Source organism: Leuciscus leuciscus (genome assembly GCF_965113295.1).
Source record: "Leuciscus leuciscus genome assembly, chromosome: 2".
Taxonomy (NCBI): domain Eukaryota; kingdom Metazoa; phylum Chordata; class Actinopteri; order Cypriniformes; family Leuciscidae; genus Leuciscus; species Leuciscus leuciscus.
In genome coordinates this window covers 3088802-3106301 of record NC_138726.1, presented here as the reverse complement: position 1 = coordinate 3106301, position 17500 = coordinate 3088802, and the positions used below count along the sequence as shown (strand labels likewise).

Sequence of the window (17500 nt, the reverse complement as noted above, 5' to 3'; positions counted from 1 at the left end):
TGTCACTTCTTCTTGAGTCTCTCCATCCTTATCTGACTCCGTTTAACATTAAAGGCAGAACAGTTTCTGTCATTTTAGTGTGTCTGCGTGAGGTAATAGCAGCTGCTAACAGACATGAGCTCTTGAAACCCCGCCCTCTGCAGCAGCTCATTTGCATTTAAAGGGCCAGGCACAAAATGGTGCGTTTTTGCAAACCCTCAAAAAGTGACAACTTTAACTTGCTATATAAAAATATCTGTGGGGTATTTTGCGCAAAAACTTCACACACACACTCTGGGGACATCATAGATATATTTTACATCTTGTGAAAAGGGCATTATACCACCCCTTTAAATGTCCGCAGGTGCAAACTGGAAAGTTGCTTTCCAGCTTCATAACATTATGAATACGACACATGAGTAATATATGTTAATGCACAAGAGCGGCATGAGGATTTTGCCAAGCATCTCATTTTCTGTTCCACTGAAGAAAAGTTATAGGGGTTTGGAATGACATGAATCTGAATCAATAAATCATGACAGAATTTTCCTTCTTGGCTGAATAAATCAAAAAATGTCCTGCTTTTATGGTATCAAACTGGACCATTATTATGTCTTCTTCTCCTCTCTCTCTCTCCTTTTATCCTTGTGCTTCACTCAGACAATACAGACAATCAACCCTTCATCAAGCTCCACATATTCTGTACATGCATTAGCATAACAAGCATAAAGTGAGTGAGAGGACAGTACCGGTTTTGAACCATCCGTCCTCAGTGAAAGTGTCTGCCGTCTCCTGAGGTTTATTCCAGTACTTCTGAAAGACAGAAGAACCTCGAACCAACAGTTCGCCCTCCTTCCCCTCCAAACCAGCCTTCACCTGCGAATAAAACACACACGGGTCCAGAAACTCGAAGGACTCAAAGTCAGTAGGTCTTCTTCACTAATTATATAAATTTGATCCTTTATTCTGATCAATTTAACTCTCTCTTCGTAGCCTGGCTAACGTCAGACCTCTTTCTCATTCATTTTCTCGTATTTGAGGCGTGGTTTACGAATGCCCAGAGCCGTTTATTGGGCGCTACGAATGTCTATCAAATGCGCCTGTGCGTACCTCATAGCCAATCGTTTCAATTATACCAGATGACGTATGTAGAGCGACAGAAATTCGACGAGGAAGAAGACGATGGCTGAAGAAGACTAAACTACTTAGAACACTATCTAAGGCTGCATCGAAAGGTAACTTCGCGTCTGATGCCATGTTGGATCCATAGATATAAACAAACTGCTTCAGTGTGACGCATAGACGTCGTCATCGTCTTGCTGCTCCCTCCCCGTTCTGTGATTGGTTCCCTTTTTGAGGGGAAAATCTGGTCCATGGTATCCAGACTGCCTAGCAGCGTGAATAAAATCGCGCTGCGTGCAAGGCAGCATGGGGAAACCCAGGCTACTCTCTTCGGTCATTTTTGACTGAAAATGATTACGTTTATTTTTTTTACTTCATCAGAATTGGTAAGAAACTTGGTAAAGGTTTTGGCACTTGCTATGTGAACACAAACAAATCATGGACATGATTTGAAAAGGTCAAATGGTCCATAAAAAAAATAGTCACTTGTGCTCCTCGTGGTAAAAAATGAGCGCATTTGAAATGAATGGGAGATGAATTTCCTCTAGTGGAAATGTTTGGTACTGCAGCCAAACAAAATCTCACTGAAAGATCATTTTTTGCAACATCAACCTCAAATTTGGAAGACGACTTGTTTAGATTTATGGCTTTGATGTTCTTGCCGTTTTAAAGTAAATGTGTTTTTGAAAATATAGATTTCATATAAAAATTCATTCATTTTAATTTTTCATAACAATAACCGTAAAATTCTGTAACTTTTTTTAAGTTCATTTTTTTAAACTTTTTTCACTTCAGCAATAATTTGCCAAGTGTCGTTTTTAAAAATAGATCATACTTAAGTCTGTGCTTTAAAGCAATCAAGATTTACGACATTTTAGTTTGGAAATGTAATTTTCAGGTCTATGCAAAAAAAAAAAAAAAACTGTGATCATAGCTGTATATTACTTAAAGGTAGGGTAGGTAGGATTTTTATAAAAAACTTTTTTTCAAATTTGTTTAAACTGTCTTTATATACCAATACATAATTAAAATGTAAGTGCTCTGAAAAAGAGAGTATAAAAATCGAGTGACTGTAGACCTTTTAATCTGCAATAAACACAGCTCATTATTTCCATTCAGGACGAAACAATTGATTGGTTTGGGCGACTGTCACTCACTCTCGCAACCATGGCTACCACCACTGTTGCTACAAGATCTGCCCATATGCGCGCGCACCCGTTTGATTTGAGGAGTGCAAGAGGCGCGGAACCTACGAAGAGTAAAATTATGGCAGAGAAAGAGCATTCAAAATTCAAAGCACCTGCATATGCAGTCAGCGAAGGCAAACAAGGCAAAAACTACTTCCTCGGACCCTGCCCGCACTCTTGAACGACCTCCTCTGCTTCTCCCTCGACCCCGGACCTGTCCTCGAACCGACGATGCGGTAGGCTTGTCTCCGGAGTGTAACGTTAGTCCTCATCAGAGTCAACAATGTTTTCATCATGGAAACTCTTACATGCAAAACACTGTATATGTTATGAATCTTACAAGAAATTCACCTTCATCACAGTTTAACTGATGGTAATGGAAAAACGTGTATCAATGCAACCTGTTTTTAGCTTTGCCTTATAAATATAGCTCGTTACCTATAGCCTAAATATAGCTTGTTACCGAATCAAACAAAAATATATTTTAAACTTTACCAGTATCGATATGCTAGCTTGATAGTGAGTACTAAAAGCCATCTTATTTGTTTATATTTATAGTGATAAAGTTAGGTATTTTATTACATGTGATTCTGACATGATGTCACTGTATGTACTGCGCTCCTTCCTCTCCACTCGTCTCAGGTAAATAAATGCGTCTTCCAGCTCAGCCTGAGCGTATGGCGTCGCGCGTTCATGTGTTTTGGGGGCGTGGCTTTGGAAGGAGCTCAGAAGGGAGGGGGTGGGAGTGAATGGAAATAATGAGCTGTGTTTACAACAGTCGTGAGAGGTCTACAGACACTCGATTTTTATACTCTCTTTTTCAGAGAACTTACATTTTAATTATGTATTGGTATATAAAGACAGTTTAAACAAATTTGGAATGTTTTTTTTTTTAGAAAAATCCTACCTACCCTACCTTTAAGAGTAATATTTAACACGTCCATGGTATTGCTGCTGAAAGACTCATCTGAGCTTTTGAGGTTATTCATGGTTTGCTGCTGATAGTAATTTTTTAATACTTTAATTTTTTTGAAATTTCCTTTTAATATTCAAATGTTGAAGAGTGAGGAGGATTGTGTCACTTTATTGTAAGATTTCTTGCAAATGATTATTTTTGTATTCATAGAGCCAATCTTAAACAAGTTTATATTGGCAATTGCTGTTTGTTTACAGTTTAACGGAAGTTACTCCCATAATTCGCACAAAATTCGCTATTTCAAAAACTTTATGAAAGGTTTTTAGGTACCTGGGTTCCCTTTCTGTTGCCCTCCGAGATCACAGTGCTGGAGTTTGTCATCATGATACGCACTTCCACTCCTGGCAGAGGAACTCCAACAGCACCTGGAAAACACAGACATAAAGTTTATAGTTCGGATATAAACACTGATGTCCACGGTAGCGATCAAAATAGAGTAAACTTGACGCTATCAATTACAGTGTTACACCAGTAGGCGGCAAGTGGCTGTTACATTTGTTTATTTGTCATTGAATCATTCATTCAAGAAATTAAACAAATTAAGTCTTTATGAGTGAGTCATTGAATAATTCACTCAATAATTTACATGCATGTGTGTGTATTTATACAGTATATACAAAACAATTACACACACGTATATTATTGTAAACACAAACTTTTATTTTGGATGCGATTAACTGTTTCACAGCCCTAGTTTGGAGAGGCTTCATTTTGGATTCTGGGAGAAATAATAAGTACAAAAAAAATTAGGGATGCACCGATATGAAAATTTTAGCCGATACCGATAACCGATAATTCTTTACATTTGAAAGCCGATAACCGATTTATTGGCCGATAAATCTAAATCCAAATTTTTTATATACATTTTTAAGAGCCTGATTACAATAAAAAAAAGTCTCACCATTAAAATCCATGTCCCAAACACACAATAAATATGTTCTCATTATAATTTTGAAGCCAATATGACTTTTTTACTGTATTTTCCTTTTTTCCAATCATATTTCAAGCAATTCAAAACCATCATGGAGAACAGTGTGAATCTGAAGTGTTTCATCTGAAGGAAATAATACATTTTTTATCGCTTTAATATATCGGCCACATTTTCTTATCAGGCCGATAACCATAACATTCAAAATGAACATATATCGGCCGATACCGATATGGTAGCCGATATATTATGCATCCCTAAATAAAATAATACTATTCTTGCGAACTGTGTATAATTATTTTGTATATATAAATACACACACATGCAAGTATATATTTAAGAAAAATGTGTTATGTATAAAATATTTATATATCAATTATATATCAATATATATACATGCAAATATTTCTAAAATATATACATTCATGTGTGTGTATTTATATATACAAAATAATTATACACAGTAAACACACATATATTATATAAACACGATTAATCGTTTTACAGCCCTAGTTTGGAGAGGTTTAATTTTGGATTCTGGGAGAAATAATAGTACTAATAAATAATACTCTTCTTGCAAACTCTCCATGGTCAAAATTCAATGTTCTAGCATCTCCAACATGCTAATGTTTGGAGGGAGAAAAACACACATCAGCCTATTGGAAAACGTGCTCGATCTGACTAATAACATCAGTCTGTAGCACAGATATACAGAGCTGAAGGAACGTCTTACTCCTACACAGACACACACACACGTGTAATCTGACCATTAGGGGCTTGAGTGTGAATATAAATGAGACGGGGGCTGATCGGAGGTCTATGTTCAGTGTCCACTGGGATATGATCGCGTGCGAGTATATACTGGAATGTGGTTGTCCCTGCAGAAGCATTCCTGTCACAAAATGAGAAAAGGACACAATAGCACCCAGACTGCTTAAAGAAGCCATTAACAAGCCTCCAGTCCCTCTGCCCATCACAAGCTCTCATTAAAACAGAGCACACACACACACACACTCATGTTTTATTCAAAGCCTCTCGCACAGCAATCCACACTGTGCACAATCCACAGGGAGTGGCCGAACCTAGTGCAACACAAAAGGAAATTGAGCGTATGTGCATTATTACTACTATTGGCACAATTTGATTTATTTTTCTCTGGTTTACCCTTCTGAACTGCTTGTTTAACTAGATTTGTGCATTATCTAACTAGATTTGTGCATTATCTTGAAAATGTCAATGGTGTTTGCCTGTGTAAAACTCAATGCTACACTCTCAAAAGAAATGGCACAAAAGTGGTCACTGCGGAACAACAGCGCACACATGTTAATATGTACAATTTAGGTACTAATATGCACCCTTCAGGGATAAATAAGGTACATGGGTACCTTTTGGAAGGGTACCAACCCTAGTGACCGCATGTTTACCTGTTTTTCTGAGATTGTAGGGTGTTCTGGCTGATTGTTAGGGCGCTGAGGGATTGTTCATGTCAAAAACACACCCTAAGTATGAGAAACAGGACAGTAGCATGTAGTAGCTGAGTTTGCTAAATTGGCCACTAATAACTCCACTAACAATACAAACTTATTATAATTTGTTTAATTGTTTACTATTTGAATTTTATGTTGCCCAATAGATTTTTCCTAAATTTTCAGATTTTAGATTATCATGACAGAATATGCTAATCAATGACTAGAAGATAACTACACACAAGCTTCATAAACTCATCAACAAACCATTCAGAAATGTCCTGTTCTACTTCTTCTTGAGTTTCTCCATCTTCATCCGACTCCAGTTTGAACATAAAAGGCTATTTATTTTTACTTAATTTTCAGTGTGTTTGTGTGTGAGGTAATCGGAGCTGCTTACACACAAGCTCTTGAAGCTCCGCCCCCTGTGCCGGGAGCAGCCGCTCATTTGCATTTAAAGGGACAGACACAAAATAGTGCGTTTTTGCTCACCCTCAAAAAGTATATACTGGGATGTGGTTGTCCCTGCAGTACATTGCAGTAAATTGGCCACTAATAACTCCACTAATAATACAAACTTATTATAATTTGTTTAATTGTTTACTATTTTAATTTAATTCATTTTATGTTGCCCAATAGATTTTTCCTATTAAAATGACTTGTTTACTCCATTCGCACGCATTTACCTACATTTCTCATCTTATCCAGTGTGAAAATGTGTGAAAAAAGCTATATATAATTATAAATAGCATCTATACAGTGTGTAAAACAGGATCTCTTGCTTATAATTTGAAACTTAAATCTGAAAAAGTTTTGTTTTTCTGTACACCATGCTGTATAATTCTAGACCGCCTTTATGAAACAATTACCGCATAAAGATACTCAGAAGACATTTTCACAAAAACATATTAAATACTTTTAATGTCAACCTTCTGCTAAAAGATATAGTCCCTCACGGCAGCTATGCAGTGGTGTGTCGATATGATTTTAAAATATTATAGTATTTATTATATTATATTTGTGTATTTTAGTATAGGTGGAAGTTATAGTAGTATAAAATGTTAAGTGACTTTAGCAATTGGTCTTAAAACTATGCACGGAAATTTCGGCTACCAAAAATGTTCAGCCAAAACAGCAATTTTCGATTTTTAACGTGATTTTCCAAAAATTGTTTAATTAGAGCTTCTCCGATGGCGCATTTTGACTATTCAGTGTCACCTATTCAGGTGAAACTCCAGTTTTTAACGTTGTTTATATGTGTCTATGTGGTGTTTTTAATATGCTTTAAGACAAACCATGTGTAAATTCATAAGTCGACAGCATTGCTGAGTATTTTCTGTCTCAACAGTCTCTGACAGTCTCAAAAACACGCTTTGAAATCGCTGGTGTTTCTGACGTCACAAACTACCTTGTAACCAATCAGATCAACGTGTGATCGTCAACCAGTGGATCTCTGAGCTGAGTGAGTGAGTGGAGGCGGGGCTCATTTGCATATTCATAGAACTGCGCATACTAAATGAGGCAAGGGTGTCGAGTTACATTCGAGATATTTTAAGGCATGAAGATGTTTAAATATGTCATTTTGGTGATCAAAGATGAGTTTTAAGGGATACAATTATTGACTACAGGGGAACTTTAAAAGATAAAATGCATTACAACTAAAACGATGGTCTAATCTAGAGCATGAGTTCCTGAGATCGATTTCCTGAACTGACTGAAATGAAAATCCAGACAATTTCTTCAGTAGACTTGGATATTTACAACATCAGTGTTCTGTTACAACAAAAGGTAGAGCCACGATTGGGTTCACATTAGATCAGACTCATCATAAATCATCTCTGGTGATCACAGTCAACCCTGTGACTGATATTGATTGACTTCAACCTACTTCGCTGGCGTCTCACGGGGAAGAGCAGGAAATGTTAACCGTGGCAAACTCCTGTTAATCATCACCTCTGAGCTTTAACTCCAGCAAAACTAGTCACTAATAAAACTACAAGCCACATAAGCTGCCTCTGACAGCAACGTTCACTCACTTCACGGTGTCGAAAGGCGAACAAAACAATCCTCACACACCCAAAGCAAAGCAAAGCAGTTGCGGGACGAGCACTAAAAGTGCTTTGATACCGACACTAAAAGGAGACGTGGAAGCTGACAGGAGCAGTTTGATCAGAAACACCCATGGAGAGTTTCTCAGAAGATAAAACAACAAAACACACACAAAAGAAAGACAAACAAACTACTTCAGACTGGAGTTTGATCTGTGACAACTTGCCATCATAAACTGACTGAGGAAAAACAACAACATACCGTTACGGAGATGAAACGTTAAGGCTAAACATCCGTGGAGGCAAAAGTAACAAAGCCAAGAAGATAATAGACTCAAACCGTCCCAGAACCAAGAGGTTTACAAAACCAGCAATTCGTTAGCATTCACAATCATCTCAGCTGAGCTAACAACAGAATCATATAGTTATCACAATCAAAAATTTATTTAGCCTCTTGATCATGACCTAAAGTAAAACACTTTTTGAACATTTCCATACAACTTAATTTCATTGTGTTCATTTACTTAATTCTTTAGTGTTAAAACTACATTAACCATTATATATAAACAATTTTAATCGAAATAAAAATTCAAATATTAGATGGAAAAACTTAAAACTTAAATTAGAAAATAGAAATATTAAAGATAAAACTTAAACTAATATTCAAATGAAAACTGAAAATATATTTAAAAAAAAGCTAATTTGATTTATTTGCAACATTTACAAAGTACTTTTAGACCAAAGTACTTTTTTATTGCAACATGATAGTTATAATCTATAAACATGCTTCATTCGGCACTCAAGAGCAGTTATTTAAACTTTTAAAAATGGATGAGATGTAGTTCCCAGCATGCTTTGCAAGGGACTGTATTAGGAGAGTAAATTTGGGGTTGTGTGTTTTTCAGGGAAAGTAATTAAGCGTTTAATGCTCAGTTATGTTGGGCATGTGGAAGAGTTTCTGTAATCATTTTGAGGTTACCATTGTGCTGAAGAGTAAACCTTGGTAAATTAATTAAAAAATAAGTTGGACTAGCATGAGAACATTTAGTTTGATAAATGTTATAAAGTTAAACCTACTAGAGTAATTTAATTTGACCTAAACCAACAGAATTGTGATGCTGACCAAAAATGATTTATTCTGAATGAACTACATTAAATTGAGTGTAAGAATTTTCTTCAATTAAATTAATTAAGGGTAATGAATTCCTTTTTTGAGTGTACTAGGGGTGTTGCAGACATGTATTACCAGAGTTCCCACACACCTTAGGTTAACTTCAAATTCAAGGACTTTCCAGGTCCAATAACCTCAAATTCAAGGACTTAATGTGGGGACACATTTCAAGTGAGAGCAAGGTTACATCGTTTCAGTGGTTTCAGCTTATTTTTGCAATGTTTCACGATGTGTGTGTGTGTGTGTGTGTGTGTGTGTGTGTGTGTGTGTGTGTGTGTGTGTGTGTGTGTGTGTGTGTGTGTGTGTGTGTGTGTGTGTGTGTGTGTGTGTGTGTGTGTGTGAAACGTTGAGGTACCATCGTAGAGTAGTTTTGTGTGCGTGTGAACGTCATGGGAACGTCCAACACAAAGTGCCTCACACTTAAAGGGGTGGTTGATTATGATTTGACTTTTCTAACTTTAGTGAGTGTGTAATGTTGCTGTTTGATCATAAACAACATCTGCAAAGTTACAGCGCTCAAAGTTCAAAGCAAAGGGAGAGATTTGCTTTTACAGAAATCACTTTTTAAGAACTACAACAAACGGCTGGTAGAGACTACACCACATTCCTCCTGGATCAGTGACATCACTAACCCTAAAATTTACATAAACCCCGCCCCCGGAACACGATTTATAGATTATCAAGACATAAGCTAATCAATGACTAGAAGATAACTGCACACAAGCTACATAAATTCATCAACTAACCATTCAGAACTGTTGTCTACAATGTTGTCACTTCTTGACATTTTCAGTGTGTTTGTGTGTGAGGTAATCGGAGCTGCTAACACACAAGCTCTTGAAGCTCCACCCCCTGTGCCAGGAGCAGCAGCTCATTTGCATTTGAAGGGACACACACACAAGCTCTTGAAGCTCCACCCCCTGTGCCGGGAGCAGCAGGTCATTTGTATTTAAAGGGACACACACAAAACGGTGTGTTTTTGCTCACCCTCAAAAAGTGACAATTTTAACATGCTAAATAAAAATATCTGTGGGGTATTTTGAGCTAAAACTCCACACACACTCTGGGGACATCAGAGACTTATTTTACATCTTGTGAAAAGTGCATTATACCACTCCTTTAACGTAACGCGTAGATGCGCGTAACTAACGTAAATCAAGCAAGCTAGTATGCATAGGCCATGAAGTGTCGGCGAAATAACACATTAGCTGACCGGAGGAAATAATATGGATTTTTTTTCCAGAAAACTTCTTGCACAAAATAAATTCAAGGACCTGTATCTGTGTATGTTTATTTTCAACAACTTTTGAGAGCCTTGAATTTATTTGTATTTTTTTCAGATTCACAAACTTTCAAGGATTTCAAGGACCCGTGGGAACCCTGTATTACACATTTATGAAGTGATGCAGTACCGGGTACACGTGGTCCTTTAAGTGGGTTTGATAGTGCCATGCCGATCTCCGTCATGCCGTAGCGCTCCAGCAGAACATGACCCGTGATCTCGGCCCAGCGCTCCAGAACGGGCTGAGGAAGAGCAGCAGAACCAGACACCATCAACCTGAGACACAGAGAGAACCGGCCATCGTCTCGAGCAGGAAATTATGCACTTGTTTTTCTTCAGAAAGTCTTGTTTAAGCATTTGACCCTGAGGTAAAGCACACAGAAGCTTACATGACTGAGCTAAACAAAGGTTTGAAGGCTCTTCTTTGATGTAGCTTTACTGAAGAATGAAAGAGAACTTGGGAAGAGATGTTCTAGTTGTTTGGATCAAATAAATGTTGTTTGTTTTTAAAAAGACAGAGAGAGAGAGAGAGAGAGAGAGAGAGAGAGAGAGAGAGAGAGAGAGAGAAATAGAGAGAGAAAGGGAGAAAGAGAGAGAGAGAGAATTTTTTTTATACAAAATTTGAAATACTTTGCCCTAACTTCATAAAATTAAACAATAAAGCACAACATTTATTAGGTGAAAAAAGAAATTGTATCCATTGTTACATTGATGCCTGTCACAAAAAGAGGGAGGAGTCAACTAATCAGTGATACACTCACTCACTCACACACACACACACACACACACACACACACACACACACACACACACACACACACACACACACACACACACACACACACACACACACACTCGCTCACACGTGCACACACACACACAATCACTTAATTCTTAATTGTTCACAGAGAGAGAGAGAGAGAGAGAGAGAGAGAGAGGATGGTACCGTATTCTCTCTTTGCACACAGCCCTGATGAAGTCTTGCACTTGAGGTTGAGTAAAATGTTGGTCGTAATATTCAATGAGTTTTGAGTAGATGGTGGGAACTGCCATGAATACGTTCACCATAGGAGACTTTGAACCGATCAACTGCTCCCAAACCTGGAACACAGCAAAACAACAACAACAACAACATTAGCATTCAAGCTTTGTCAACCAAATGTGTAACTAAACAGTTCAATGTAAACATAACAGAAAATAAATCAAATAATCATTTAAGTGTGTACTATTAGGTATCAAGTGATATCAAAATGTCGGCCAATTCATTAACCAATAATTCTTTTTATGCTTTGTTATTGTAAGGTTCGGCTGGTTAGCATCGGTAGCTAGCCCTGCTGGTAAATAACCACCATCTGGGGCAAAAAGCTTCTTTCTATGTTTTGGAAGGCTTAGACTTAAATGGGCATAGACTGACAGTGACAGATATTTATTTTTAAATCAGATAGCGAGACACATATAAATAAGTGTAGGGATGCATCGATATGAAAATTTTGTCCGATACTGATAATTCTTTATATCTGAAAGCCGATAACCAATATTTTGGCTGATAAATCTAAATCCGAATTTTTATATAATTTTTGAAAGCCTGATAAAAAATAAATAAAATAAAATAAAAAGTCTCACCCTTAAAAGCCGTGTCCCATGATTCCAATGGTTTAGGTTGGCGCCCTCTGCAGGCATTTGTTATAATACGTAATGTACATGCATTGATTGTTTATATTTTCTATATTACATAATGTATTGTAAGTGTTGTTCAATACAATCAAATAATTGCTTGCTTTTGATACTTTTTGAACCAATTATTATTGCCTCATTGTTGTTATATATGCATTTAAAATAATTTTAAAGGCTATTGTTCACTTAGGTCTATTTTTATTACCAAAAAAAAAAAAAATTCTGATTAATCATCAAAATAATCGACCGATTACTCGATTACCCAAATCATTATTAGTGACAGCCCTAGATTAGTTAAAGCATTTAAAAATGCACCTGAATTTTGTGACTCTGTTGAATAAAAGACTATTTTTTTCTGTCTGAACGCATACCTTGAAGTCTTGACCAATAACCGATAATTCTTTATATCTGAAAGCCGATAACCGATATATCGGCTGATAAATCTCTAAATCCAAATTTTTATATAATTTTTGAGAGTCTGATTACAAAAACAAGTCTGATCATTAAAAGCCACGTCCCAAACACACAATTATAATGTTCTTATTATAATTTTATGTAGCCGATATGACAGACTTGCGCTGCACATGTTGCACTGAACTGTATTTTTCTTTTTTTTAAAGTGATTCCAATCATATTTTAAGCAATTTGAAACCATCATGTTGAACATCTGAAGTGTCTCATCTGAAGGAAATAATACATTATTTATCGGCTTCAATATATTAGCCAAATTTTCTTATCAGGCCGATAACGATAACATTAAAAATGAACATAAATCAGCCGATACCGATATGGTGGCTCATATATCGTGCATTCAGTATTCAGGCTCTCAAATAATATAAAAATTTGGATTTAGATTTATCAGCCAATATATCGGTTATCGGCTTTCAAATATAAAGAATTATCGGTTATCGGTATCGGCCAAAATTTTCATAACGGTGCATCCCTAATTTGTATTATTGGGAATTCTTTTGGCCATGATAATTGTGTAGTCAATATTAATGCTACATTTTTAAACTAAATGATCAGCACAAAAAAAAAAAAATTTTTTTTGTTAAGCTATACATTCTCACTTGAAAATGAATGAATATTATAACCGATTAAAGGTAGGGTAGGTAATCATTTTTCTAAAAAAAAAACATTCCAAATTTGTTTAAACTGTCTTTATATACCAATACATAATTAAAATGTAAGTACTCTGAAAAAGAAAATATAAAAATCGAGTGACTGTAGACCTTTTAATCTGCAATAAACACAGCTCATTATTTCCATTCACTCCACCCCCTCCCTTCTGAGCTCCTTCCAAAGCCACGCCCCCAAAACACATGAACGCGCGACGCCAAACGCTCAGGCTGGAACAAGACGCATTTATTACCTGAGACGAGTGGAGAGGAAGGAGCGCAGTACATACAGTGACATCATGTCAGAATCACATGTAATAAAATACCTAACTTTATCACTATGAATATAAACAAATAAGATTTCTTTTAGTACTCACTATCAAGCTAGCATATCGATAATGGTAAAGTTTCATTCGGTAACGAGCTATATTTATAAGGCAAAACTAAAAACAGGTTGCATTGATACACGTTTTTCCATTACCATCAGTTACACTGTGATGAAGATGAATTTCGTGTAAGATTCATAACATATACGGTGTTTTGCATGTAAGAGTTTCCATGATGAAAACATTGTTGACTCTAATGAAGACTAACGTACACTCCGAGTCCGGAGACAAGTACCGCATCGTCGGCTCGAGGACAGGTCCGGGGTTGAGGGCGAAGCAGAGGAGGTCGTTCAAGAGTGCGGGCAGGGTCCGAGGAAGTAGTTTTTGCCTTGTTTGCCTTCGCTGACTGCATATGCAGGTGCTTTGAGCTGAATATTTCCGGGAACGGTGACATGTGATGAGTGCACGCAGGGCAGCGCGCGCAGTGGGGCTCGGGGCGGGCACGAGACATGAAGGCATCTGATTGGTTCTTTACATTCGCACCGAATGGCAGTGATTGGTCAGAGTTTTTACTGTCCTGCAGCTGCTACAGAGGTCTGATTTTTTTCATTCCTTTTTCTAAACACATAATGTATTGACTACTATCAGGATGGAAGGACCATTTCACCCAGTATAAAAAAAAGTGTTTCTGAACAGGATTACCTACCCTACCTTTAACTTGGAAAATATCGGTAAAAAATCTACTGTCGGTCAAACCGATTAGCAAAAAATAAAACATTGCTCATAAAAGACTTTGCAGGATGTTGCCATATTATAGACGCACTTGGTTCACATTAGGTGAAGTCAGACATCAAAGAGTAGAAAAAAAGCCTTGCATAATGACTGAACTAGATAAAAATCAGCCTTGATAGTATCAGCTTTTCAATATTGGACTAATCAGACGCTTACTGTTAATTACAGGGGAAAAAACACTACAGATACTGATTAAGTCACTGATCGTGTGCTATTTGTCTTCGTGACTCTAGAAGCTTGGGGGGGGGGGGTTGTCGACTGGAGGAATGTTGTTAAAAAAGGAAAAAGCGAGTATAGATTTGTAAAGGTCAGTGTGATTCACAGCAGAAGAGAAAGAGTTGAGATTCCCTGTAGAGTTACTATTGAGGTCAGAGTGAAGACTGTGCAGGACACACTGGGCTTTTACTGCCTTTCTCTGCGTTTGATGAATGTGTTGCGTGAAGCATAGTGAAGGACGGCACACCCCATCCCAACCCCACACACACACACACACACACACTCATCCCAGTCTGTCAGACGGAAACAGATGCATAACTGCCCATATAAACACACTTCTTCTCACACAAATCAATTACGCAGCTTCTAACTTTACTCACTAACTCTCCGTTTTCAATCACACACTTTCATTGTATGACAAGCAAGCGCATGGAAATGAAAGGAGGTACGATGAATGATCAAACATAAATGTGTACGATTCACACATAAAAGATACAATATATAACGATTCGTTCTTTTTCATCTCACGCACACACACACACACGCACACACACACACGCCTGGCTGCACCTTTAGAACACAGTGGGAGAAACGCGTGAATTAATTGAAGGTGAACGACAGATTCTCCTTGGCTCGGTCCCCCCTGGGACACACATCTCTCTCTCTCTTTCTCTCTCTCTCTCCATTTCATTATTTCTTGCTTCAGTGCCTCCATGCTCTTATCATTCCTGCTGTCTCGCACTCTCTCCATCAACCCCCCCACCAACACACACACACACACACACACAGTGACACTTCTTTTATCATCAAAAACCCATCTTTCATCACCACACCTCCTCCTCTCCACTCTGGTACCCAAGTTGCTCTGGTTTCTCTGTTTCATTACATTAGCCCCCAACAAAGAACTGAATGCATTTGTGTGTATGTCCGTATTGTATATTTAGTATACAATGTATGTGCGTAAACATCGATGTGCACGATCCACAATTCCACAATCTGGAATTTTGATTTATCAAACTGTTTTGAAGACTTCAGCCAATTAATTTGTTGGACTACAGCAAAATATCCAACGTTCATGAAACGAATGAAACATTAAATATAGCAGCAAGCAGCAAAAAAATGGGCCAAGTACAATAGATGCAAAATGAGGAGCTGAGCAAGCATGATTTAACATATCAAGGGCCAGATTTACTAACAGCTCTAAATTCCTTGTGGCGTTAAACAACTACTGTAAGGATTTACTAAAGACGCGCTGTGAAAAATTGCGTCTGAGATTATTGCATATGCATTTGAAGGAGTTTTCCTTTCGGACGCAGGATTTATGGGAGGAGAGTATTTAAACGAGGTTTGTGCAAGTCAATTCACTGGTATTTGCGCCATTATTTAACGCCCAAAAAAGCATTAAACCAGATGCTAATTTGAGTTGCTCTTGATAGATTGTGTTGGTCATTGTGGAAATGATCCGGCTACATGTGTTTTCTTTAATGTGTGTGTCGTCAGTAGATCATGCATAGAACTTTACACTCTTATCTGCACTTTTATGGGATTGCGCTCTCGTGCTAATTTGCCCTTGTTTACTAAATCTGGCCCCAAGTTTCAGTGCAACAGGCAGTAGCGTTGCCAATATATTGCATGAACACATTTTATGTCAACTTTGATGAGTTGAAAACGGTTTGAGATTTAAAGTTTCCCTGTAATCAATCATTTTATCCCTTAAAACTCATCTTTGATCACAGAAATTACACATTTAAATGTTTTTTCCTTGAAAAAAAAAAACTTCTTCATGCCTTAAAATATCTTGAATGTAACTCGACACCCTTGCCTCATTTAGTATGCGTGGTTCTATGAATATGCAAATGAGCCCCGCCTCCACTCACTCACTCAGCTCAGAGATCCACTGGTTGACGATCACACGTTGATCTGATTGGTTACAAGGTAGTTTGTGACGTCAGAAACACCAGCGATTTCAAAGCGTGTTTTTGAGACTGTCTTTGGTTCACTGCAGTTTTAAGGAGGAAATACTCAGCAATGCTGTCGACTTATGAACTTACACATGGTTTGTCTTAAAGCATATTAAAAACACCACATAGACACATAAACAACATTAAAAGCTGGATTTACACCACAGGGGGACTTTAAGAAAATTTTAAGACTTTAGGCAAAACTACTGAAGAGCAAAAATAGGTGTTCTGAAACTCCTCAGGTACTCTGCCTATGACATATATCAAGTTTCATATCAATACGGTAAATAGTTGCGGAGATAAATTTGTTGAAATGCTATAAGAGTACAGTTTGACCAATCAAAAAGCTTTTAATAACTTTTTTTTCCAGCATGGTCTGATCTGAGCCAAATTCGTTCAGTCTAGGAGGGAAAAAATGTTGTCCTTACAATTGAAAAGATATTAACATAAATACGAGTGAAATTCTGAGCTGTTGGTGGCGCTAAAGAGTTTGAGTTAGAGACTCCAAACTTTATATGGTAATGGTTTAGAATGTCATCTATTTGTGTGCCAAATTTCATAACTTTTTACCAAACTATTTACTGTGGGCTTCCATAGACAAGTAGAAGTTTAATTGGTCGTATTCATCTTTTGCGTAAGTGAAAAAAAAAAACGTTGCCGATCACATAATGAATAAAAGAGATGGTAAAACACCTATAATAACGCGCATTCATTGACATTTATTCATCACACTTAAAATGAAAGGTCAAGTACTTTGCATTGTGGGACTGAAGGTCAAGTCAAACTGCAGTGAAACTATGTGAAATGCTACTATTTTAAAATGTTTAAACTTCCCTGTTATTTGCTGCACACTACAATAGTTTAAATAAATTGCAATAAAACAAAACCATGCATTAGTTTGACTTGACCAACACAGTTTTCTTTTCCTGTGTTTATGTACTTCTTATCTAGAAATAAGATGGGGTAGGAGATATGAAAAGACTTGTCCATTTACTATAGTTGTATTGAGGAAAAAACTAATCAAGTCAATTGACATAGACGAATCAATATTTTCTAAAATGCTATTAAAATGATGTCTAACAGACTGAAAACTACAAAAAAGTATCGGTTTACACTATTTTTCTATAAAAGCATTGATCTATATAATACATGCCTAATCACACACAAACACACGCACTCTGAAATCCAATAATGAGCATCATACATGCAGAAAACACCCGTCCCACACCATCACATGATGGATAACCTTTTACA

At 37.1% G+C, this 17500-nt stretch overlaps 1 protein-coding gene and 1 long non-coding RNA gene across 3 annotated transcripts in view; both read right to left on the bottom strand.

Annotated features, from left to right (window-relative positions):
* Nucleotides 1-17500, bottom strand: part of acsf3 (acyl-CoA synthetase family member 3) — an 81975-nt gene that overhangs the window by 50115 nt on the left and 14360 nt on the right. For both annotated transcript variants that reach the window (XM_082160973.1, XM_082160974.1), the window contains exons 4-7: nucleotides 11106-11260; nucleotides 10290-10435; nucleotides 3535-3629; nucleotides 729-855 (exon numbers count right to left, since the gene is read on the bottom strand). In XM_082160973.1, the coding sequence (XP_082017099.1) occupies nucleotides 729-855; nucleotides 3535-3629; nucleotides 10290-10435; nucleotides 11106-11260 (523 nt within the window). The remainder of the gene's footprint in view (nucleotides 1-728; nucleotides 856-3534; nucleotides 3630-10289; nucleotides 10436-11105; nucleotides 11261-17500) is intronic.
* On the bottom strand, nucleotides 898-3504 carry LOC309492220. The gene is made up of 3 exons (XR_014203475.1): nucleotides 3196-3504; nucleotides 1427-2035; nucleotides 898-960 (listed from the first exon to the last, which is right to left on the bottom strand). It is a non-coding gene; the product is annotated as an uncharacterized lncRNA (long non-coding RNA).